The sequence below is a fragment of the Ammospiza caudacuta genome, chromosome 6 (genome assembly GCF_027887145.1).
Source record: "Ammospiza caudacuta isolate bAmmCau1 chromosome 6, bAmmCau1.pri, whole genome shotgun sequence".
In the NCBI taxonomy this organism is placed as follows: domain Eukaryota; kingdom Metazoa; phylum Chordata; class Aves; order Passeriformes; family Passerellidae; genus Ammospiza; species Ammospiza caudacuta.
This window is the reverse complement of record NC_080598.1, coordinates 51,946,655-51,972,477: the sequence shown is the minus strand read 5'-3', so window position 1 is coordinate 51,972,477 and position 25,823 is coordinate 51,946,655. Positions and strand designations below refer to the sequence as shown.

The 25,823-nt window shown below is 37.5% G+C and overlaps 3 protein-coding genes across 3 annotated transcripts in view; 1 reads left to right on the top strand and 2 right to left on the bottom strand.

Annotated features, from left to right (window-relative positions):
* Positions 1–6,070, bottom strand: part of AK7 (adenylate kinase 7) — a 29,122-nt gene extending 23,052 nt beyond the window's left edge. Inside the window, exons 1-5 of the mRNA XM_058807684.1 lie at positions 5,993–6,070; positions 5,252–5,425; positions 4,025–4,133; positions 3,125–3,219; positions 2,286–2,396 (exon numbers count right to left, since the gene is read on the bottom strand). Coding sequence (XP_058663667.1) covers positions 2,286–2,396; positions 3,125–3,219; positions 4,025–4,133; positions 5,252–5,425; positions 5,993–6,070 — 567 coding nt within the window. The remainder of the gene's footprint in view (positions 1–2,285; positions 2,397–3,124; positions 3,220–4,024; positions 4,134–5,251; positions 5,426–5,992) is intronic.
* Positions 6,071–7,002: 932 nt separating this feature from the next.
* On the bottom strand, positions 7,003–10,825 carry GSKIP (GSK3B interacting protein). Its single transcript, XM_058807256.1, has 3 exons — positions 10,689–10,825; positions 9,424–9,682; positions 7,003–8,848 (listed from the first exon to the last, which is right to left on the bottom strand). The coding sequence occupies exons 2-3, from the start codon at positions 9,679–9,681 to the stop codon at positions 8,687–8,689; spliced, it is 420 nt and encodes a 139-aa protein (XP_058663239.1). The 5' UTR covers position 9,682; positions 10,689–10,825; the 3' UTR covers positions 7,003–8,686.
* Positions 10,826–10,952: 127 nt separating this feature from the next.
* Positions 10,953–25,823, top strand: part of ATG2B (autophagy related 2B) — a 46,176-nt gene continuing 31,305 nt past the window's right edge. The window contains exons 1-13 of the mRNA XM_058806266.1: positions 10,953–11,511; positions 14,950–15,112; positions 16,949–17,101; positions 18,081–18,183; positions 19,045–19,207; positions 19,717–19,896; positions 20,822–20,918; positions 21,933–22,115; positions 22,769–22,923; positions 23,609–23,720; positions 23,874–24,135; positions 24,998–25,148; positions 25,665–25,757. Of these exons, the coding sequence (XP_058662249.1) occupies positions 11,350–11,511; positions 14,950–15,112; positions 16,949–17,101; positions 18,081–18,183; positions 19,045–19,207; positions 19,717–19,896; positions 20,822–20,918; positions 21,933–22,115; positions 22,769–22,923; positions 23,609–23,720; positions 23,874–24,135; positions 24,998–25,148; positions 25,665–25,757 (1,977 nt within the window). The 5' untranslated portion in view covers positions 10,953–11,349. The remainder of the gene's footprint in view (positions 11,512–14,949; positions 15,113–16,948; positions 17,102–18,080; positions 18,184–19,044; positions 19,208–19,716; positions 19,897–20,821; positions 20,919–21,932; positions 22,116–22,768; positions 22,924–23,608; positions 23,721–23,873; positions 24,136–24,997; positions 25,149–25,664; positions 25,758–25,823) is intronic.

Sequence of the window (25,823 nt, the reverse complement as noted above, 5' to 3'; positions counted from 1 at the left end):
GAGAAGGGACTACTTGACGTTACTTGGCTATAGGTAATTTTAAACACAGGGAAGTGTTTAGGCATGTTGCTGTTCCTCGCAGCACGTTTAGTCCCGGGTAAGGAAGCACAAGCACGTTTAGTCCCGGGTAAGGAATGTCACGTTCCCGTGCTGTTCATTAAAGCCACTAGGTGTCACTTTCTAGCTGGGATCCTCAGCTCCGGGCTGTGGTCTTTTTGGCTGGTTTGCTTGCTTCTTAAAAATTGCTTGAAGTGAGAAACAGGTCTAAATGGATTCGGGAACTGTGATGTCACTGAGAACAGAGATGCGGGATGAAGAGCTTTTTTGCCTTTGGCAGGCAGATATTTCTCCAAGGATTCTGAATTTGGCAGGACCCCAGAGATTGCAACTTCTGAGAAAAGTGACACAACCTGAATGCCCTGAATGCCACAAAGATAAAGGTAAAATATTGCTAGTGATAAAAAACAAAGATTGTAAAACTCTCAGACTGTTACTGAATTTTAATGAAAAAATAGGTGAGAGGTACACTAATGCAGAGAGGTGAAATCTTGCTTTAAGAAACAACTTCCAATAAATTGCACTCTGAACAGGCAATAAGGCTTAGAAAACCTTCTATTCTTGGTGCAAGAGCTTTTTTACACGGCTGGCTGATGAATTCTAGTGTCTGAGGTCTTTGCAGGAAACGATAACACTGTAATTTCTTTCCCTGATGGCATATTTCCTAGATAACACTGAATTTAGGAATGAGTGAAGACTGTAATCCAGAAGTCTTCAGCCATCACAGAAAGCCAAAGCTGATTCCATGGGAAGAACAGATGCTTTGGAGCCATCCTGCTCCAAAGTGCTGACAGAAACCATCCAGGGGCAGTGATACCCATTGGTGCTGCCACTGGAGTTCTGGAGCAAAGGGGCTCCTTTTGAAAGGGTTACAGCAGGTAGTATTGAAAATATTCAAGCTGCTTTATCATGTACTGCTACATATCTGTCTTCTTAACAGATGTTCAGCCTGGCAAACACTTAGTAGCTAATTATATAAATACTTTTGGTATGCAGTGACTCAGTGCTTTGGACTAGTCAGAAAAATTGCCAATAATTCATCTGGGTATCAAGTGGTGGCAGAAGTTAACACAAGGTTGATGGATGTTGTTTAAAATTTTCATGTTTTTAACACTGCAGGTGTGAAACTCATCCCATGGTCTTACAAATCCATGTTAGCATAGTAAGAGAAAAATGAATTCACCACTGCTTTTTCAAGCTAGGAACCAAATTTTTACTTGTATTCTGTATTATTAGATCCACAGTAGAACAGAATATAATTTCTAGTGCTATTTTCTCAGCAGGACATAAGACAGCAAATATATGCTCAAACTAGAGAAAAGTTTTTTTCACAATAAACTCTGTTATTAGCTGGATAAATTTCTGAAATGGACATTGAATTATATTGCTTATGGGAGACTCCTAACACAGAAAAAGAATGACCAAATGGCACCTTCATCATCAGTGTATTTTGTTGTCTTTGAACCTCCTCACTACTCCGCCACTAATGACAACAGCTTCCATTTTCCTGAATTGCAAGCTGAGCCACTATTGGTATTTATTTAATAATAGTTCTTAAAGACAAATAGAGGCATAGTCTGTTCTCCAGTAAGATTAATGGCCTAATCAGACCAAAGCAAGCAAAGCTGAAGGAGGGGATTTAAAAACATGTAAAGTGATAACATATTGTAGCTATTCTGTGTCAGCTTTATGGCCATGATTTTAGAGTAAATTATAGGGTGGAACAAAAGTCAACAAGGCCTCTGCTCCAAGAGCACAAACTATCCAGGACATGATAGGTGTGGCCAGAACATCTAAGGATTTAAATGAGTCGTAGTACTAACATAGCTTGCTGATATTTAAAGATGCTGCTTTTCTTTAGGCCAGTACTAGTATCTCATTCCTCTACAATCTTTCTTCCTTAAATCTTTCCATACAGACTCCAGCTTTGATTGTCTCTGGTACAACCAAAGAAACAGTATTTTTTTAAGATGAGCATGATTTACTCCCTACCTAAGGAAAAAAAAAAAGACATTGAGATTTATATTGTGCATATGCTTAGGTTTCAAAGGACATTATAGTATTCTCCATGCTACTATATTTTATTACTAATTTGTATCATCCATATTTATAAGGACAATATTATATTCTTAAAACTCATTCAAATGGTTTATAAATTCCATTAATATGATAAAGCTCTAAATAAGAAGGCAAACCAGCTTATTTTTATAAAAAAGTTCTATACATACAGTTTTCCCGAGTTTTGCAATGTGTTTTTCAGCATTTAGGTGATCCACAAAGCCAGGATGAGACCTTCTCTTGCGAAAGTCTTCTTCAATAAAAGGAGCTTCAGGATTTTCCTATGAAGAAAAAAAACGTTATTGATATACATTTCCTAAAACAGAACAAATTTTGAAGGTCTAGTTAAAGGAAGTTTTTAAGAAGCATTTTAAAATCTGTTTTAACTTTGTCTTCATTTGAAAACCATCAAGGTTCTGAATTTGATGCTTGAGGTTCAGCATTTTGAAAATGCCATTAGTTCAATTTCAAATTTCACAGTAAAAGATTTTAACTTCTTTTTATATTTCTAAAAACATTACTTTTTATTATATATAGCAGTACACAAGGTTGAAAAACTTTATTTCTGTAACAATGAATTTGAGAATTGCAATAGCATACTACAAAGCACCCAACATGGCTCCTGAAAATACTTTATATATTTTGATATAAAGATGTATCCATTTTAATTATGTATTTCATTAAATATGCAATGAATATGGGATTTTTTTAATGACTGAAAGACAGAGCATATTGTGGTTAGCATTTGTCCTGCCTCTTGACTAAGCAACTCCTTATGTCTTTCTGTATCATTATAGCCCAATGCCTCAACTTTTGTGAAAGAGAATTTCATCTAGCAATTTTGGCAGTGAGTAATGGGTAAGGGTGAAAGAATCCTAAAAACCCACTCACTTTACCAGCTATCATTGAAGTACACACCCAAAATATATTGTATAATTTAATGTAATTAATATTTTCCATTAAATGGCAACATCTGTTGAAAAACTATTAATGTTTTGATATTACTTACAGGGTCAAAGGGTTTGGTATTTGCCCAGGTCATTATTGTTGAAATGAGGATGAATAACTTTTGTTTTGCAAAAGTCTCTATTTCCTTATGTAGGGCTGTTAAATGAAAGCAAGAATTTTATTTTAAACTGTATTATTCAAACTGTAGTTTTGCTTCTATATAAAGGTCCTGGACAGACACTCATACCAATGTTCTGTGTGATGTCTTTTTAAGCAAATGCTCTTTGAGTTAATATAAAATAAAGATAAAAAATCATGAAAGAAAACAAATAGAGAAAGAAAGAAAAAGCTACTGAAGAAAGAAAAGCAAGCAAACAAAGTTTATTTTAATATAAAACAATAAAATTAAATTTTTTATTATGCAAATTATTCTGTTGTCCGAATGTTCATATTATAAAGAAGAAAGCATCATTTAGTTTAGCTGTCATATAAAGAATCATATTGCACTCTCACCATGAAAGGATTCCAGCTGCCTATTAGAAGAATTTGGGTGTAACAATAAGGAGAAAGTTTTCAAAAGACTGTTAGCAATATTTTTATTGGACTTTAAAGAAAAATAAAACAATTATATAAAATATTGAAACATTATTTGAATATCACAGGAGCAAATTTTCTACCCACCTCCCGATGCAAAGAGATGGGATGATGGTTGACAGTTATTTGGGGAAATTACTGCCTACAAAGATGTGCCATTTAAAGAGTTGGACCATTCCATGTCAGCTTCTCTCCCTTCTGAATATGACAGTGCATTCCATGGTTCCTTGCTATTTATCCAAATAATTTGTGCAGCATTTCTCCATCAAGGAACCCAATTTTATATTAAAGTGAACCCATGATAATTTCATTACACATTGATGGCTACATACAAACCAAATTTCTGTTCAGGTAAAGCTATACTAACCAGAAGCAGCCCATGTTGCTTCCTCAATTTGGCTTACATCCTCAGTGATATTATATAAAACAATTTCACACTCAAGCAAGTGGCTTAAGAGTTCTTCTCGAGAAGAGACCTGAGGGAAAAACAGTCAGATTCTGTCATTAGAGAAAAAAAAATCCTCTTCTAGTTAAATATCTGGATAGAATGTGGTTTTCTAACACTAGGATGTTGGAATTATTCGTAAGATCGTTACCAAACTTTTATCTGTCACATATAAGAAAGCTGATAAAATGGAAATTAAATGCTGAAATTTCTAATTTAGAGTATATGTTAACATAGATAAAAAATAGAGACTTTTAATGGTATTTTAGGATCCATATTTTTAGTGCATTTGTGAGTATTGAAAATATCTACTACTTACCCAGGTGTTTTAAACAACTATCCATTGGCAGAATAGAGAAGACATAAAAAATGTCACTTTCCTTGCAAGATAGCATCCTGTAATTTTTATTGACTTCAGATTATCTGTATTACTTGAGCAAATCCAGTAAACACTTTGGACAAAAGCAGTTAAAACTTAACACCACCATCCATAATTTCCTGATTGAACAGTTCAGCTGCATAGACATCTGAATCAAAATTTTCAAATGTTGGAAGAGATTCTTCAATAAGAAGAATAATAACAAGTTTATAACAAGCAGTTTGAGACAGAGGCAATTTCTAGTTTCAGAAAACTAAATCAAGCAATGAGCAATCACATCCACAAGAGCAAGCCTCCTCTAGTTAATTAAACTCTGGACATACACATTTTTATACAAAAATGGAGGTATTCAGAACACTTAGCTGCTAGTGAAAGCTGTGATTTCAGCGAACAGTTAAGAAGGACACTAACTTTGAGTCCAGCATCACTACCTTCAAAATGGTGATAAAAGACAAAAAGAAGATGAGAGATCCTTGAAGTGTAAGCTTTGAGAAAAAAAGAAAGCAGACCGGTGGATCAATAAGATAGATTTTTGTACAAAAATTTATGAAGAGGACATCATCTATTTTCTGTCTGAGGTTCTTCCTTTTATATTTGCTCTGTCAGACCTAGAAGTGAGGAAGCCAGAGCACACGCAGGAAGCAGAAGGAGTAAAGCAGATATATACAGGTTCCAGCAGGAACAAAATTTCTTTAGCACAGGTCATTTTACATGACCTGTGATATTTCTAATGTTGTCTAAGGGCAATCTGAAATCAGACTCATACTTACTGCATACGTTTCCTTTGCAAACTGTAGATCAGCACTCTCTGGATTAGAAAGAGTACCCACTATTTCGTAGGTTTCCCCTGTGCTCGTGGGATCAACAGGGGGTTCATTTTCTTCTCCCTCCTCTTCATCTTCTGCGCTTTCAAGCGTCGCCCCAACAACGGAAGTGGATAAATACTGCAATATACAAGACACATAATTTGTATACAAATACCTATTGAGCCCTACACAGCTTGTCGTAATCTCCAGAAGGCACCAGCACCGTCTGACCAGCCCTGCTCCTGTTGTTGGTAATGCTCTTCAGAAACAGCTTCCCATTGAGGGGAAATGCTCAGGCGCTGCTCAGGCTCAGCTGGGTGTGCCGGCTCCCCGTGAGTCCCACGCCTCACAGCCGAGAGTGCCGGCGAGTCCTGGACGCCTCCGCTCCGCCGCGGCTCCTCTCGGGCAGGGGGTGCTCACAGGGGACTTGGTTATCGCCCTCCACAGCGATCAGCTGCTGCCTGAACTCTCCCCACCGGCTTTATCCCCACCTCCTGTCCTAACTCTTTATTTTTACTCTTTAGTTTTACTCCATCTTATCCCTTTAGCTGCTCCGTTGCCTCTCCTCAGCAGCTATCTCAGCTGACCCTCCGGTCCGCCCGGCCGAGCTCCCCGGGCACCAGCCGCGGCTCCCCCGCGGGCGGAGCTGCCTGAGGCAGTACGAAGCCGCGGCCGGGAGCAGCTGCGGACCGTCCCCGCGGTCACCTTGCCGATGCTGCGGCCGCAGTAGGAGTCGAGGTGGTTGAGGAAGATGCGGCGGCCCCGCGGCGCCTCCTCCTCCATGGCCCAGCCCGGGACGCGGCCCCGTTGCCGCGCGACCGCCGGCGGCCGCACTTCCCCCCGCCGCCGCTGGGGGCGCGCCGCCCCGGCACGGCGGTCGCGCGCTGCGCGCAGGCGCCGTGGGCACCCGGCCCGGGGCAGTCGCGGCCCCTCAGGCTGGGACTTTTGGCGGAACGGCACAACGTGTGTGCGGTACCGCCGAGACAAAAATAGATGTTTATTGTGTTATCCGCCGGCCTTTCCGACAGCAGGCGGGCTATGGGGCTGCCTAGGCGATTCACAGACTAACAGCTGCACCAGCAGCACTTATTCAGCGCTCCGGACAATGGAAACAACTGGCAGCCGAAGGAGACCTGAAATTGTCCCTCCTCAGTGCTGCAGATCCATAGGGGCAGCAACGCCGCGGGACAGGCATGGGAGAGCATTTTGCTCATCCTCAGTAACCCAGAAGGGGTGGAATGACATTGCTGTCCCACTTTTGGGTTAACACTGTGTTATACTACAAATGTAATACAATTAAAGAAATAGGACAAGTTTCTTCTGTTAACACCTACAAAATACCTGTTCTGAAAGTATGCTTATAATAAGCACATAAAATGACGGCTTAGAGACCTCTAAAACAAAACAAAAAAAAAACCAAACAAACAAGCAAACCCCAAAATTTAGTAATGAAACATTAGTTTGGCATTTTCCCACTTGGATTTCTAACACTCCAAGTCCTTTGCAATCACCTACCATACCTTACCTTGCCCTTTCATGACAAATTTTCAGCTGATACAAGTTTGCAACCAGTTTTCCAAATAATCCACAGCTAATTCAGATTCGTCTAAGGGCATCATGATTTCAGTTGTTCACTTCCAACTTTACAATAGCTCCACCCCCCACAAGAAAACTTCAACGCACCAGTCCATTTATTTAATTCTTTAGTCATTGAAATTGAACAAGTAAATCAGTTGCAAGGAAAAATATTCAAATATAAATTTGCTGAAGTACATTCTCCTCATAGAGGACTAACCACGTGCCACAGACCTGTGTGCAAAAGAGAGCCTATGAACAATTATTGGAGCATGGAAGCATACCCTAGGGCAGTGGACTAGTTTCAGAAATTTCAACCCAAAAAGATAATAACCATGAAATGGAGCTCTTGAAAACAGAAGCACTAATTACAGCTGTCCTGTCATAGTTGCACATTGCTAACTCAAAGCCATTACAAAAGCTCTGGTAGGCTTGCCTGATCCGTATAACTAACCATGGCAGGTATAAGCCAACATAGCTCTACTGAAGCCACTGGAATCTGTGAGAACCAATAAATCTCTAAATGTGGCTCCAAAAAAGCAACTGCATGTACTTGTCACAAAATCATAGAAGAATAATGGGAGGATGGTTTAAATAAAGACACATAAATACAGGAATAATAGAAGATTACAAAAAAGTGTGAATGTCATAGAACGTCAGTTCAACTGTACAAGCATTTCCACCCAACTCTAATTTTTAAAAAGTCCACTATTCAGTACATACTTGAAAAGTTATAGCAGAACAATAGATTTATAAAGAGAGTTGTACCAGTTTTTAAGTAGAAAATACAAGTTATATCTTCCAGCTTGTATTAGTCTTAGCAAATTTCAATACAGCCTTTGGTTTCAAACCAATACAAGGCAAATAACATTACAGTGCTTACTTTAGTATTCATTAGGAGAGGACACTGTACAATTGAGGGAGAAAACGTGAAAACTGGGAGTACCAAAGTACTGTATTATAGAAAGTAAAGCAAAAATACTCTTGAGTATATCCTGTACATCATGTAAATACACATTCAAAATAGTAAACAGGCCTTCCAAGCCTCTCAAACAGTTGCAGTACATATTTATAGCATAGATAACATAATTTTTAGGAAATGTGTAGCCCATTATTTCTGTGCTTAATCATTTATGTTTCAGACAATACATTCATATATAAGAAGTTCATCTTGTGTATTATTTGGAGCTTGCTGATTGCCATAGACAAGTACAGATCAATTAACGCTGAGCCTTCCTTTTAACTCAGATACTGCCACTATATAAGCAATGCTCAACTGTTGAAGAACTATCTTTCAAGCTACAAAGCTGACAACTTTCAGATTTACGTATAGCAAATCAAGCAGGAATTCCTTGCAGAAGTTTTCCAGTAATTTTTTCCTTAATTGGGTAGAGCAAGTAGTTACCTTCTGTTTTAAAAAGAAGGCATGAAAATTTTCAGTAAGCACACACACAAAGAATTACTACTTATATCTATAACATTCAGTCTCTATTTTTTTAGTTTTGAATACTAAGACTTGGAAAAGAGACCAAGGTTTTTGAACATTGTATGGAGCAACTTACATGCTCAATTACAACAGAAAGTAAAATTAAGAATTTTTTCTGCTATTTATCAAAGTGGCTTTTAATAACATTGATATATATGCAAAACCATGGTAGCAAAATGTTATATACTTGTTATAACATATAAATGTTATATAATAATGTAGTAACATGAAGTAGACTTTAATCCAAGAAATGAGGCTTAAGATGTTTGTAAGGAAGATCTCAGTGCTTCATAGTAAGAATTCCTTCTGGCACTAAATCTTCCTTCTGTCTGGGTAAGTCATGACTGACTTTCTTTCTTCAAAGCTTCTAGTCTTTGTAGTAATGCATTTCCAAACACCTCTCGATATGCAGGGCTGAGAGAGTCCAACAAGGAGTAGACAGTTTCATGATATGGAGTTTGCAGTCTATCATCAGTCTGATCAAAATCATAAGCTACTACCTGCAACAAAGAATTGGGTGGTTAAATTTCTGTGGTGATGATCACCTTGGTACATGTAGCACAACACTTAATCTGTAAGAACAAAAAATACTGAATTTAAATCACAGTCTCTTCTTTCTACTGTGGAGCTTACTGGTTAGACAGTATTTAAGACAATTTCAAATACCTTTTGTCCAAATCTCAGAATGTTAGTAAAATACATTGTTTGTAAAGAAGTCTCACATCTACATGTCTGTATAAAAATTAAAAATGGTGCAAAAAAAATTTGTATAGATGTTGCATTACTGACTTTGGGTACCTGAGAAACCCAAAGATTGACATACCTGTAACAAATTACTTATTCTGGCTTCGCCATTTTGTGTCTTAAGTAAATTCCTGTTTTTTTATTAACTTCTAGCTTTGTTGCAAGTAACTAGCTAAAGTTCCCTCTTCTAGAAGAAAACATGTAGATCAGGCTTTCATAAAAGTACAAGAGGAGTATGTGTGGTTGTCAGTAAAGTATTTTTCTAGGCACTTTTTGAATATGGTCATTGTTCAAAACAAAGAAGTTTAAGAAATTACAAAAATTGGCTTACCCTAAGTCCCGCTTCAGTGAGCTCCAGACAGTATCTGTTCCTTTCCCTGGTTTCCACATTGATGTATGCCACATCCTCTGCACAGGGAAGGGTTTTTGACACAAACATGTTACTGACAGCAAACAAAACATCATTTACAACAGCTTCGGCTTCTAGTCTCATATCTTTCACGTCTGTTCCTTCGAAGTCTCTATAATCAGAATCTTCTTCAAACCCTGTATTATTGGCCAACTCCATAGGATTGCAATCAGTCTCCATCCTGCATATAAAAACATTTATTTTAGACTTATTATACCACTGCACTCAATAGATAATAACACTATAAAACACGTTATATTTTAAACAGATGTATATATATTTTAAACATTGTTCAAAAAGGAAACTATGAGACTCAGTGACTTCCATAACTCATGAAATGAAAACCTAGAGAACTCAAACACAAGACATTCAGAACAAGTGCTAAAGAAGATTACATGAACATTTAGAAGTGGTATCAGTATCACCGAGGCTAGTTTTTCTCAGGCATGTTAACTTGTATTCTGTGGTATAGGACTCTTAAGATTCAGCGGTCATTAATTCTGCCCTTTGCTGATGCAGAATGTAGGAGGAAGACAAGTCATGCCTGGAAGAAGCGAAATCAATAGCTGCAGAAAAAAACCCCTACTGTTGGTGCATATAAGGAAGACTCAGAAAAATCTATGAACGAAATGGGTTATCAGAGACCTTAGGAACTAAAGGCAGCTGTTTTTTACAGTCACTAAAGAATAAAGCTCCTGTTCATCTTTTGCGCACAACTGCCGATACATTCCAGAGACACAGGCTGCTGCTCTTTGCCAGCAACTGGTCCCAAAGGGGCAGCCCCAGCGGGGTCACCGCCGCCCGCGGCTCCGGCAGTGGCCCCGCGGGTACCGGTGTGCCCAGGAGGGCTCAGCCACCACCTGAGGAACCCGCGGGTACCAGGAGGCCTCAGCCGACACCTGTGGAACCTGCTGGAGGCAGCAGGGACAGAGAGCCCCTCGCTCGGGACGCTGCCCGAGAGCTCCGGTAGCTGAGCACGGCTGTCGGGAGTTAATGGGGGCTGCAGTCACCGATCCCCAACGTGCGGGACATTCACCCCACGGGATCCGCCGCTTCCTGCCAAATCCCACCGCCGACACACAAACAAATTCAAAAGACGCTGAAGGCGACAGAGGAGCGGGATACCGAGCTGCGCAGCCTCCCGCTCCCAGGGACCGCACCCCCGCCGCGCCCCGGAGCGCACCTACCAGCGCCGATGGGCGGCCGAGGCCCCGCCGCCCGACCCCGCACGGCTCCAGACGCGCCCGCCGCCCTGCCCCTGCCTCTCCCCGCTCAGCGCACAGCGCCCGCCGCGCTGCTTCGCGGGCCGCTCCCCGGAGAGGCGGCCCCGGCGCCACTGGCTGCACGACGCCTTCCGGGCGCGCCGCACCGCCTCTCCCGCGGCCGCTTCCGCCCCCGCCTGCTGCGCGCGGCGACGCCACTTCCCGCACGTCACGGTGCCGGTGGTCGGCGGGGGGCGCCGGCAGGAAGGGGACGAGCAGCCGCGATCGGCCTGGCCGCTCTCGCCAGCGGCGCGGAGCTGACGAGGAGGGGCTGCCCTCCCGCCGGACCCCGGCCCTTCCCCGCGCAGCGCGGCTGCGGCGGCCCCTCCGCGCCCGAGAAGATGGCGGCGGTGTCCGAGTGAGGATGGAGCTGCCTGTCAGCGCCTCTTCGCCCTAGGGCGGGCAGTGCCGCCCCGCCGGGGCGTGAGGGGCGGCGGCGGTGCCGCCCGGTAGTGCGGAGCCCCCGCCGTAGCCCGCGCCGAGGGGCGAGGCTTGGCCTGGCGGCCCCACTCAGCTGCTTCGCGCCTCCGCTCTCCGCCGGCCCCGTCCCGCCGCCCGGCCTCGCGGCCCCCGGCGTGCAGCCGCCATGCCGTGGCCTTTCTCGGAGTCCATCAAGAAGAGAGCCTGCAGGTACCTGCTGCAGAGGTACCTGGGCCACTTCTTGCAGGAGAAGCTCAGCCTGGAGCAGCTCAGCCTGGATCTCTACCAGGGCACCGGCTCCTTGACGCAGGTCCCTCTGGATAAGTGGGTAAGAGATGCTGGCGCTTCACCCCCTCGGCTCCTGCGGCGTCTGAAGGACCAGCTGATTCTCTGCCCCCGACTGCCACCCACTTCATTCTCAATACCCAGCCTCGTCTATGTAGAAAGTTATAACCATCATTAGCATTTAATCCAGGGAACTGTTGTCTGGTATGATAGCACTAAAGAAAAAAAAGTCTCGGCATTTGTTACAGATACATTTTTTTAGCCACACTTCGATTGTGTAATTTTTAGTTATGAGAAAAGAAACAAAAACTGAAAGAAGGCAATAGCTGCTAGTATTTCAGGGAGAACGAGCTAGTGTACCCCAAACTTCTAGAAATCGCTGTCGTTAACGAGTATGTTTACTGACTGCTAGAGATGGTGAGAACAAAGTAATGCCTGTGGTATCTATGCTTTGTCTTTGTCTTGGAGACGTGTTGGTTCTTAATGATAGTGTTATGCTGAGCTTAGTCTGTGTAGTTCTCTAAAGATTGTCCCCTCGTCCTGTAGTGGTGAAAGTACTTGTTGACAAAAAGAAAGCTGATTTTAGCTGGAGTTTGCTCAGCAGGTGGCCTGTCACACTCCAGTCCTGGCATGTTTTTCTATACGTATGTGTCTCTACACAGATACTTATATTTCCAGCCTACTCTAGAGACAGACCTTTGGATTACTGTGTTTGTAATATTTTGTAAAGGTTCTTGGTTTAATTTCCAACATTACTGCATTCTACGTGTCAGTCGAGTGTGTCTTGTGGAGATTAAGCGCTGCAGTGAATCGGTCACTGACTTCCAGGGTAGTGTAGATGATGAGCTTGGTCCTTTGCTTTAATGTTTTCCAAACCACATTTTTATTACAGTATGTACTGGTATTAGGCCATGCAGGGTACATTTTAAAATACTTGTGAATATATGATGTTTTCAGGTAATGGTTTTTAATGTTGTTAGTGTGACAATATGTTCAAAAGTGGTAGGGGACAGACGCTTACAGAAGTGCTCAATGTTACCAGTGTTTGAGTGTGGACTTTCTTTTGTTGTTTGCTTGTTTGCTTCCTTCTTTTCTTTTCTGGCCGTGTCTGCAGCTTGTTTTCTGCGGCAGGCTTGCAGTGAGGCTTTAATTGAATTATTATGCCCTCTAGTGGGTATCGAGCTCTCTTTGCGAGTCAAAGTGATATTATTTAAAATGTAAAATACTTAGTAACAAAGCAGTTACGGGTCGGTACTAAGTGAAGTGTGCATAACGTATACACAGTGATTAAATGAATATACTGTAATGCTTAGGTGATCTTCCCCATTTGTGGATCAGCATTTTTCGGTTCCACTTGTAAACAATTACATGTTTGAGGCTCTCTGCACGTGACTCTCATGTATGACAGATTGCAAAAGCAGATGTCACGGAAGTACTACAGCTCTTTTTTCCCCCTAGTCATTGTAACCTTGTTCTCAATGAATCACCAGGATGACTGTATTTTTACATGGCATCCATTTTTGCTGACACTTCTGTTCATCCCAGCACTGTAGATACTTTAGCCATCATGGTGTTTATTTGTACAGATATGTAGGAATTCATTGGGCTATTAATGGAATGCCTATGCCTTTTGGGGTGTGGGCTGTTCAAAAGTGTCAAAATGGAATGGATGATGTTTGTGGTTGAATTTTAGTATACATTAAATGCTACTTTTGTGGAGTGTTGGTCAATAATGTGGAAACAAGTCCTGATATGAAGGCTGTGCTTCAGTTCTAAAATTTCACTTGGAATGCACTAATTACTTCCTTCTAGGAACAGCTGGCCTATTTATGAAGCAATTTTGCTCAAGAGTGCTTCAGTTTCTTTTGCTTTTAGATAGTAAATGTCTATTTTAAAATAGTAAACAGTATGCTAAAATACACTTACTTTTTATGTGCATGGGTAGCAAAAAGACATCTCAGTCAGATTTGTTCAAAATATGGTAGCTAGCTTACTTCCTGCTATAGTAAATTATTTGTAAATTCATTCAAGTAATTGAAATCAACATATGGTATTTTTAAATACAGTTTTCATTTCTAATAATTATTTTTGCCTTATCTTATGCTATTGCCACATGTATAATTCTTAAATATAGGTTAAAATATGTTTGAGCTTTTATATTATTTATTTTATAAAATTTTAATATCACTGTATTTTAGTTGATTATTTGATTCCTAAATAATTTCATAATAGGACTATTCAGGTTCTGTTTCTTTAAAGTTTGTTATTTTCTGCTGCCTGAGTGGACTTTGGAACAGAAACTAGAAAAGCTGAACATGCAAGGCAAACAAAATTCTAAAGGCAAGGTTATTGAGAGCAACAAGTTAATGTGATGGGAAAGTTGCATCTGGAGATATAAGAATAAAGAAGTTATCTTTTCAGAAATTTACATTTTTAAAATTATTCTAAATAATTGGAATATAGTTTTAAATACCATTAAAATGGCAAAGAACTTTTAAATCCTTGGTTTTTTCAAAACTTATGATGTTGAATTTAAGCATTTTCTTATTAGGTAAAATCAGTAGCCTTGTTTAAAACTCAGCAAGGTCAAAACCACACTTTCTCTTGCCAGTTAAAGATTATGTCCTATTATTGCAACCACTGTCTTTAGTAGGGTCTTGTTTACATTAGAAAGTTGCACTCTCTGGATTTGATATGTGAATAAGATTGGGATTTGCTTCATTGAAGCCTAACTACTTCTTGTCTAAGGACTTAAGTTTTAACTACATTTTAAAATCAAACCACAGGCAGGAACTCACTTTTTTATTAGCCTAAGTGTGAAGAATATGTTTCATGTGAATGGATGTAATGAAACCTTTATAGAGCAATAGGAGAGTCTTCTGAGGATTATGGAAAACTTGAAAATCCTAAATTACTTGAAAATCCTAAATTACTTGAAAATCCTAAAAAACTTGAAAATCCTGTGTTAGAGCGACTTGAATGTAGCAGTGTTTAAATGCCACTATAAAAATACGATGTAGAAATGGCAAGTATGTTACACAGCAAGAGGGGATTGTTTGGGTCCACTGTCACATTGAAAATGAACTTTACATTGCAATTACATGCTATGAAATACTCCTGTCATAGAAACTAACTACTTTTGGTGCTTTTACTGTCAGCCTGTTTTCAGTTTTCTTCAAGTACTGCCAAAGAAAGAGCAGATTAACTTTTGTTAGTATTCTGATATTTATAAGAGTAAGTTAGCAAACTTTTTTTTGTATAGTACAAAAATGCAGACTATACAGCCACCACAGAGCAATTCTGAAAGCTAGGCAGAGTGAAATTGCAATGAAATTGATGTAGTTGAAAGTGTCAATTTTTTTGTCTGATTATAATTAATTTTCTAGTAGTGTCAAAGTGTTTTTATTTGTTAGATGCAAAATTATGGATGTGATTTTAAAAAATAGTTATGATTTTTAATTTTTATTTTATTTTTTTCTAGTGTCTTAATGAGATCCTGGAGTCTGCTGATGCACCTCTGGAAGTCACAGATGGATTTATCCAATCAATTTCTTTATCTGTCCCGTGGGGGTCGTTGCTGCAGGATAACTGTGCATTGGAAGTAAAAGGATTAGAGATGGTCTTCAGGCCAAGACCAAGGCTTGGTAGGCTTAATTTTTTGATTTTAGGAAAGGAGATTCTTTACAGTTTTTCAGAGTAAAAAGTCTACCCTTGCTTTAGTCAATTCTTGGTCTTATTTAAATTGTCGTTTAGCTTCCATACATTAATGATTGAGAGTTATAAAAAAAGAAACTCTCAGGTATTTGTCAGTTGGTTGTCAACTCAATTAGTTGTTGCTCTGTTAAATAATTTTAAATGCTTATAATTTTCCTGCTGTTGTATGTCTTCCAAGCCGTTTCAGACCTATAGAAATGGAAGTGTGGGCAGGAGTTTTTGCAGTTTTTGGGTGGTGTTTGTGCAGTTCTGTGAGGCAGTGTTAGTAGCTGGCTGTTGGGTGGCAGCAGGACAAACATCATGGTGTAAGACTGGGGGGGTAGGGAGGTTCTATCTTTGTCTACTTCAGGCTAAAGGATGCATCTATTTGTATGTTTAGAGAACAAAAAATGCAATTTAATTGCCATGCAGTGTGAAATAATGACTTCTGAGTACTCTAAATACATACTAACTTTGATTATAATGCTGAGGGTTGTCTGAGTTCTTCCAGCTTGTCTGTATCCATGTGCTTGTTACTGATCTGGTTTAGATTGTCCAGGTGATAAATTTTTACTGGTCATCAAGCTTCCACAAATTCTGTGGAACACATAGTTCATTTTTAGTTGTGAAAATGGTTTGAATGTCTGAAGGATTTTAATTTGGTTTCCTTCATGTAGTGTAGAGAAGGTGGAAGAAAACATTTTTTAAACATAAGAAGAAGAAAAAAAATGAGTAAAACCTATTTCTTATCTTTTGCTAGTTACCTTAAATGAATGACGTGCTTACATGTACTCTACATTTGATCTGTAGTTGTTTAATTGGAATTAAATTTTGAGCTATGTTACTTTCTGATGTAAGATTATTGCTTTGAAGGAATGGTAGTGTTAGGAAGAAACCTTTATTTCTTCACCTGCATCAGTTAGTTCTCTGTGATGTACAGTGCTTCATAATAGACCAAACAGTGTAGCAAAAACCCCATGGTGCTGGTTTTGTCACGCATCCATAGCCATGTGGAGGTTTCCAGACCTGAATGCTTAACTGAAGTGTTTTGCCTGTTTAACACAGCTTGTATTTGAGCTGGTTTTATTTGTGTCTGCCTGTACTAGAATGTGATAGTTGAATTTGATTTGCTTTTCTAATCCATAGTTTTATAGTATTTGCTCACAATGGCCTTGGCATTAGCTGGTAGGAATGCTTTGTCAATTAAATTAATCTGGCTGATGAAAAACTTGTTCAGCTTAATACGTGCTGTGCTCTTGGATTTTATTATGTTTTGCTTACTATATCAGGTCTGTGTTAGGCATTTAAAACATGTTTTAATGTGCTAAGATAACATTTTAAACCTTGCTTAAGGTTTAAAATGCAGTGTTGTCCATGCAGGATATGTTTCAAGAGGAATAAGAAATTTTGAAATAATTCTTAAAAATTTGACTTCATTTTGCCACTTATGCCTACAAAAACATACCAATATAGTAAAAGAATGCTAGAAATTATTTAATTGCTTAAATTAAACCACTGCTAAAAATTGATTACACTGTTGATTACCCAATTTCTTGTTTATACTGAGTTTTCAAATACCAGAATCTTACCAGTGCAGTCTAACAGATTACATGAATTTTAAAGTCTTAAAGTCTATAATGAGAGATTATAACTAGATTTGTTTTTAAGTATAACTTCTTACTAAGCTGTTGAAACTTTTCTGGATGTGCCAAATATATTGGTGTGTTTTGTCTTTATAGTTTCATGAAGTCCATGTTTAATTTATTAAGACTTACTTTACTTCACAGCATCTGGATCTGAGCCTATGTATTGGTCAAGTTTTATGACCAGTAGTATGCAGCTTGCAAAAGAGTGTCTTAGCCAAAAATTGACAGATGAACAAGGAGAAGGGTCCCAACCTTTTGAAGGACTTGAGAAATTTGCAGAAACTATTGAAACAGGTATGAATCAATTATTGAGATTTGAATTAACATCTGAGATTTAATTGGTTTATGTTGTGTGGCAGTTTTACAAAATGGCATCTCAGCTGCCATAACTTACATGACTGATTTTCACTTGTTAGCATTGCTTGTAAAATCTAAAGAGGAATGTTGGACAAATGATCTTGATTTTGAAGTGGGGGAAAAAGCCCCATTTACTTCCTAAAGTATTTGTATATTTCCCTCAGTGGACAGATTGAACTCTGTCTCAGGGCAAGTTTGGTGTTTTCTTTCATCAGAATAAATCCAGCTAAATCTATGCTTGAGGGATTGATGACATGTCTTAGTTTTGGAGATGGCTGTGTAATTCATCAATCGCTAATAGTGATATTGTTGAAAGAGAAATGGAAAAAGTTTCTTCAGCTGTGTTTGTGCAAAGCTGACCTGTTATGTTGTATGACACTTCATAATCACACCATGTTGATAGAAGTACTTCAGAAAGTTTTTTTTGTTGGAGGTGGTTTTCCTAAGTGCACAAAACTAAGGGCTTATGACCACATTATGTGGTGGAGAACTTTGTGCAGAAATGTCTGAGTTAAGGGAAATCTTTCAAGTCCCATCTGGAGATGGAATTCCTCAGCCCAGGCAGCATGCTGCTGCTGCAATGTTTAATAGTTCAGATATGGTGCACAATGAAGATGTTACTTCCCTTGAGGATCATCCACACTGAGCTACAGGAAAACTTGGTTTGAACTGTCACTTGCTGAAATGTCTGAGCCTTAGAGAGCAGTTGTATGCTGTGGATTTACATATTGGTCATTTAGTAGGAGTTTATATTGTCTCTTGAAGTCTTGTTGCCTTATTAAACTCAATTGGTAATTTCCACAGAAATAAATATTGAGAACTTATAATCAAAGACCATTTAATATGGTTACCAAAGTAATCATTCAGTAACTTGACATAATAGTCTACATTGTAATTTTTTGTTTTGTCTTTTAAGTTTTAAGAAGAGTGAAAGTTACCTTTTTGGATACTGTGTTACGAATAGAACATGTGCCAGAAAACTCTAAAAGTGGAACTGCACTTGAAATCAGAGTTGAAAGGTAATTTTTTTTTAATATGTGGATTTTTTTTCCTAAGGGACTTCTTGCCATTTCCTGTAACATACATTTTACTCATACACACAATTCTTCTTAGTATATGGTTAGACACTTGCTCTCGAGCACCTCTTTTATAATGCTAGTGAGCATTGTCTTCATTCAGATTCCACTCAGCATGTTTCTGCTAAAATTATTTAACCATCAAATTAGGAGAATTCTTTTTTTCCCTTTACACATTTTCATCAACTTCTACAGTTAATGAATAACATTTCTCAGACATTCAACAGCCCGTGTATGTTGTTGGCTGGTCAGGCCACGTGCACAGTTAGAAAGGGAACTGACCCCTTTGAGTAAGACACTTTAAATCTTTTTAGAAAAAAATATACAGTCCTGAAAAAAAATGCCAAAACCCTGAAAGAATTTAGGTTCTGTGTGAGCTTTCAAAAGAGCCCATGTGAATTCTGTAATTACTTTGAACATGAATACTGTGTGTGTTCTCAATATAGATTATTTTCAACCTATGGGAGAGTGTAGTCATACTTTCTTGCAAAGTATTGAGATTAGCATCAAATAAAACTGATGCTTACCAAGGATTGCTAATGAAATATATTTAGTTTTAAGCATTTATAAGCTTCGGATTAGTGTGTTCTCTGGGGTATCTTCACATTTCTGGTGGTGTCCCATAGAAAAGTTAAGATTTCCACCCATTCCCAGAGAGTATTGGGGTTTCATTTCGTGACAGTGGACAGCACTGTAAAAGTGTGAAGAGAGAGACCATGTACAAACTGAAAGGTTAAAAGGCACAAGGAGAAGTAACAATTTTCATGCACCCACTGTCTTAATTTCCTTTCTTTTGCCTCCCAGAACTATGTACTGTGATGAAACTGCAGATGAGTGCTCTGGAATTAATGTTCATCAGCCCACAGCTTTTGCTCACAAATTACTGCAGCTCTCAGGTGTCTCTTTCTTCTGGGATGAGTTTCCTGCATCAGCAAAGTCCTCCCCAGTGTGTTCAGCTACTCAGCTGGTAAAAATAAACACATTATATAAGGATATAAAGTGATGAAAGAATATATTGGTACACTATTAGATTAATTCTGAAGGATACAGGAGTTGAATTTGTACTTAAATCTATATTTGGGAAGTTTTATAATCAGTTCCTGTTGATTTTGAGGAGAGGCAAGGAAATGGACTTTAGTAGAGTCCATTTCTGGAGTAGAAATGGAGGAAATTAGAAATTTGAGTAGAAATTAAGATGTATTGTACTAGAATCTGGTTGCAACTTTAAGAACTAGAAATTCAAGATCCCTGCAATTCACTATTCTGTGGAAACTTGCTTTTCTTTCAAAGGCCTGATGCTTCACATTCTATGTGCCTTGTTTTTTCAGTTATCAGTACATGTTTGTAAAGCCTTTGTCAAATTTATAGTTTCTAAAGTGACTTTTTGTGTGATAAGCTTATTTGAAATGCTTGTGTTTTGTGTTTTTTCCTAAGAAATGGAATACATTCTTATTCCTTTATCTGTAACTTTTTAAGGCAACTGAACCAAAGCTTTCACCTAGCTGGAATCCAAAAATCATTTATGAGCCACATCCACAACTAACAAGAAACTTGCCAGAAATTACTCCTTCTGACCCTGTACAGATCTGTAAGCTGATTGGTAGAATGGAGTTAAGCCTAACATTAAAACAAAATGAAGTACTTCCTGGAGCTAAGGTTAGTCATGTTTTCCTGGTGTTTAACTAAATGAGTAGTTTTGTATTTTTTTGTTTTCTAGTACATATGAAAAAGGTGTAATATTCTCAGGGGAACAGAATTGCCATCGTTTTCATGTTGATTCTTTATGTTCTAACCTAATAAATATGTGTAAAAAAGACCTCTTCATGGTGGTCAGATGAGTCAGGACACACTGAAATCTCTTAAATGAGAATTCCTGTATGTTAGAGAGAGACTCTATTTAAGTGTTTGAAGACCAAGTAGACATGGTAGTGAGTATATAAGTAAAGCTGTGTAATATATTCTCCTTCTCTCCAATTTTTAAATTGGCTGTTGACCTGTTTTGTATAGCCTACCATATTTTATAGAAAGCATAAAGTTTCTACTGCTGTAGAGAAGGATCTTTTTAATGTCCAGCAATTTCTAGTCAATCTTTAACTGTTCTTATTTATTTAGTTAAGAGTCCTTGAAAAGTAAGATAACATTTCCTTGGTGTGAAATAGAGAAATGCTTCCAATTTTAAAAGTATTAATATACAAAACAGAAGACCTTTATTGTTTTAAGGTCTATTTCAAAAGGTGCTTACTTGAATATCTCATAATTAATAAGTAAAACTAACTTTATTTTTTATTGCTTTGGGAATTATTAAAAAAAATAGCAGATTAATGAATTATTGATTTTTTTTTTTCTGTTGAGATTGTGTATTTATTTTAAGCTGATAGTCAGCGACACATCTGCATTTATCCTGCCAAGCTACAGGTTGGAAGAAACACAAAATTATGTTTTTAGTTGTTTTATAGAAGATACTGGTGTAATGACTGTATTCTTTCCACCGTAAAAATCTATTATCCAAATAACTGATTCAACTAATGTAAATAAAAATTCCTTCAGGTTCCTTGACTGCATTTTTTCCTTTTCTTTTTAGTTGGATGTAGATGGACAAATAGATTCTGTGCATCTGTTTCTGTCACCAAGGCAGGTTCATCTTCTATTGGACATGGTAGCAGCTATTGCTGGACCAGGCAAGTATTACAAGGAACAAAAAAAAAAGATTTTGCAAGATAAAAATGTTTCTTCAGTCGAAAAAAAATTGTGTTGGTACATTACTATGAGTTTTTATCTGATATTAGTAAAATGCTTTGTAGCTGCTGTGAGTTAGGACTATGATTGATTTTTTGTCTTTAATTGCAAATTGTACATCTAATAATGAAACAAACCAGCAAACAAGGGTTGACACATGACTGTATAATAATACAAGAAATGAGGAAGTTCTAGGTGGAGAAAACCAGGAGACTGAACAAATTCTGATTCTTGCAGCTTCTGTTTCACAAGAGGAATTTAGCTTCTCTATCCTGTGTTTTAGTGTCAGGCACAGAAAATATAGAACAGGCTGTAATTGAGTTTGTCTGCATTTGTGAAGAACTAAAAGCAGTGTTTCAATTACTGCAGTAGAAGTATGAGAGTGTTATGGTTTGTTCCCCTCATCTATTTTATGTAGCAACACTTGTTAGGGTAAATAATCTTTTTGAAAGATAAGTCATATCCTGGGTGGGTGCTTAATATTCTTCTGATACTGATCTACTTGTTTTATTGGATGTGCTCATTGTTTTTGGACAACTGGAGAAGTATTACATACAGTTTCCCATGTGTGTCATCTTCAAACCTGAAACTTTATTTTTTATAATAATTTTTATATTTATTAATATAACTTAATTCCTTAATAGGAAAACCATTAAGAAGTTGTGGCCTTAGTCCCTAAAGCTGACTAAGAGAAATATACGCATCTTATATGCCATCACACTGCATATATAACCTTGAAATGTTTTCATCAGATATGCACTTAATAAATGCTAGGAGAGAGTAATCTGTTCTGAACAAATAAAACCTTCAAACCAACAAAATGCACAAATACCCACATCTGATATATAACTACACATGCAAATATATACCAATGATTAATTTTCAGATTAATTTTTGAATTTTATTAGGGATACAGGAAATTACAGTAGGATTTTTATCCTTTTTTTTGAATTCAGAGAGTCTGAGCAGGATAGAATTGTCCAACAAAGATAGGAAGAACCGGCCAATGCAGCAGGAGGACGAGTATCGCATTCAGATGGAGCTGAAGCGTTATTTGAGGAAAGAGTCTTTGTCTGCAGGAGCATCATCTGAACAAAGCTTCTATGAGACAGAGAGTGCCAGAACGCCTTCTAGTCGTGGCAAGTATAAAAGATGATGCAAAATTGCAAATAACCTGGTGTTAAGATTGTTTAAATTGGTTGTTCATCTCTTAATCTTACCAATTTGTGTATTAAAATAAGTTTGACTTGAAGTAATTATATGGCATTAATGGTAAAGTTCAGTAAAAAATTAACTAGTTTAGGTATCAGGCTGGACTTGATTCAGTATTTCCTTAAAATGGTTCAGTTTATGTTAATGTGAAGTATGCTAAAAACACATACAGCATGACATCTTTTCAAATGTGGTTGAGGAAATTACATCTAGAGTAATAGTTGTATTTATCTCATTTTATGTGAATACTTTTTTGCTTATTTTTAATGTGAAATACTTTGATTTGTCAAAAGGAGAATGTATCAATTTATAGAAGTTATATCAACTTGAATATGAAAATGAGGTATTTAACTGTTCTGATATTCATGTGGTTTTTTTGTAATTTGATTTTTATTTAATCTCACTCCATTGACACTACTAGTCTCATGTCAAGAAAACTTCGGACTTTTGTAAATGATATATTTAGCTGGTTATTCTGTCTAGCAGTTAGATTTCTAGACTCAAAAATACATTTCTGTTAGAAATAAAGGGTTTTTTTTAATTAGTAAATAACTATTAATTATCTGTGATTCTCTACTAGAGGAAGAAGTTTTCTTCTCAATGGCTGAAATGGACATGTCCCACAGCCTTTCCTCCCTTCCACCTCTTGGAGATCCTCCAACCATGGATCTAGACTTGTCTTTAACCAGTACATACACAACTACACCAGCAGGATCTCCACTGAGCACTACAGTGGTATAGTATTAACTGCATTTGGAATATTTTAGAAATTAACACTTCTTCCTGAAACTGTTGCATAATTGCTACATTCTTTACAATGTCAGGAGCTGTTGCAAAATTCTAGAACAATTGAAATGTTTAGAGCTGATAGTATTCCTTTTATGCAATGGAAGTGGTATTGGAATTATTCACATTTTATTTGGCTAAACCAGGAAATGTGTTTTCAAATGCCTTGAAGCTTATATAGAATGCTTCATGATTTATTTTCTTTTTAATTACTGCATGTGTACTACTTGGTTTTCTTTTAAAATAGACTACACAGGCAATGTTGTATGAAATTGTAGTATTAAATTTTTCCTCAAACAATATAAAAACTATGCTGTTGTTATCACTATCTTTCCCAAATCTGTTGTGTACCTAATGTTTTCTGTAATGAAAACCGTGGAGAGTAGTTGTAGAACTAGAAAAATATATGCTCATGAGGAGCGCAACTTTAGCCTTAAAAACCTGTGGAATTAAAAGCATATCTTGAAATACAGCATACCTGCATTGATTAGTTGAGCACTAATTCTCCATGAAATGGCATGCTGTTGATTGTTTATGCATGTTGGAGTGTTTTGGTAATTTACCTCATTGTCTATGTTTGATTTAATGTCTAACAACTCTGCAAATTTAAGGTCATATATATTTTTTGTTTTAGCTGCAACCAGCTTGGGGTGATTTTCTTGATCGTAACAAACAAGAATTACAGCCTCCAAGAGGTTCCTCACTAACAGCCAATATGGTTCACCAGACATCCTTAAGAAGGACATGTAAGTAACAACAGATAGATAGTTTTGCCTAGATAATTATGAAAATGAATTGTTGTGCAGCAACTTGGTAAAAAGAAATGAAAATCAAAAGTAAGATGATTTTATAAATGTGTTATTGCTGAAAAATTACGTGAACTTAATTTTGTATTTCAGCTATTCCATCCAGATCTGTTTCTGTGGATGAATCCAGACCTGAGCTACTTTTTAGACTGGCAGTTGGAACTTTCTCAGTGTCTGTACTTCATATTGACCCTTTACCCCCACCTGAAAGTTCACTGAACCTTAACCCATTGACACCAATGGCTCGGGATTTCTTTGCCCGAATAGAAAAGATTGAGCCAGTTAAGTTTTCAACAGAAGATTTTCTGTCCTTCCGAGAAGTATTTGCAGAAGCTTGTTCTCATGATCACCTTAGGTATAACTTTGCTTATTAATAAATATAAGTAACAAAAATATATTTTAAGTAAATTTGAATAAAGTAAGTTTATTACCATATGAATTGTGTCACTTAATATTTTAACTGCATTAGTCTTCTTTATTATTTTCAAAATAGTCTTGAATTTTAACATCTGTTGTCCAAGACATCTTTTTTAAATAAGTTGAAACAGAAAAAGAAAGGAGAATAAACATTAAAATCACCTAGCTTTTTAATAGATTAATTAAATTAGGTACAGTTTCTATGACAGAAGCCTAGAGAGTCAAGAACAATTAAGTAAATATCTTTAGAAATAGCTGTGTTTTACAGAACTATTGTTATTCCAATGTAGTGATTGCTGCTTTAAGGAGCTTAGGGTTTTACTTAGTGCAAAATATGATATCAGTAGGGATAAAGCCTAAGTGAGAACAAGATAATAAAGTCAGGCAACAGTCTCTTTTTTTGCAGAAATTTTTACCATCCCAGTACAGTGTATAAAGTAAAATATTTAAGGGTATATATATTTTCTTACCTTATGTATGTAATTTAGACTTTGTGAGACATTTGACTTCTTCATTGTCTAAGGATGTTAGTTTTATATGAACTGCACCTCAGGATAGATGCCTAAAATGTTCTTTACAAATTTCTCTATGCTGACCGTTGCTGATTATGTAACATGAGCTTCATTGTTTTTGTTGCTAAATCTGTTACAATTAGATATTTTCATGTATTTGGAGAAATTATGTTGTTTTAATGATTTAAAAATTATTGTAGTGATCCTTTTTGCCTACTTAAGTTTTGACTTTTCATAATTGTTATTGATTTATGCTACTTTTAATAATTATTAATTTTAATAATCCAGGTTTATAGGTACTGGCATCAAAGTGTCTTATGAGCAAAGACAAAGAACTGCCTCACGAAGTTTTAGTACTGACTTATCCATTGGTGAGATGGAATTCCTGGAATGCCTTTTTTCTACTGACTCTCATTCCATGCAGCCTCACTATACAGAGGTATGTTAAAAATAAAGAGTTCCATAAAAAAGAAATGTTAATTGTATAACTGAGAATGGTAGATTTTAAAAAAGTTGTAATTAAAATGTCTCTTAATGTTTTTTAGTTTTTTAAATATGTTACAGTTTTAAGGTTAAAATTTACATTTTAATTCTGAGCTCAAATAGTGAACCAACTTCTGTCATACCTGACAGGAACAGCACCAAGTAGCCAAACTTTGTTAGTTACTTCTTAGATATGCTTAATGTGATTTAGGTATTAGCTTTTGGAAAACATTTACTCTAAGTAATGGAGTTGAGCAATGCAAAGGTTTCTTGTGGCAGTGACTATTCTTCCAGCCCTTTAGTGGTCAGAGATATCCAGTAAAGTAGCTGAATATGTGGATTGAGTAAACAGTTGAGCTGGGGCCCTGTTCACTGACTTCAGTGTGGGGTTACCTGTCTGTTCTAGCTAAAATGTCATAATGTGGCAACTCATTCTTATTTATTAAACATTTTTAACTTTTTCTTCCTGAAGCTGCTGACATTTCATTCTGAAGAAAGAAATGATTCTCATTCTATGCCATGCCTTCAGCTGCATTATAAGCATTTAGATAATAGAGGACCTCAGGTAAGGTGGGAGATATAAATGACTAAGTTTCTGTACAATAACCTTTGTCTAATTTGGTTCATTTGA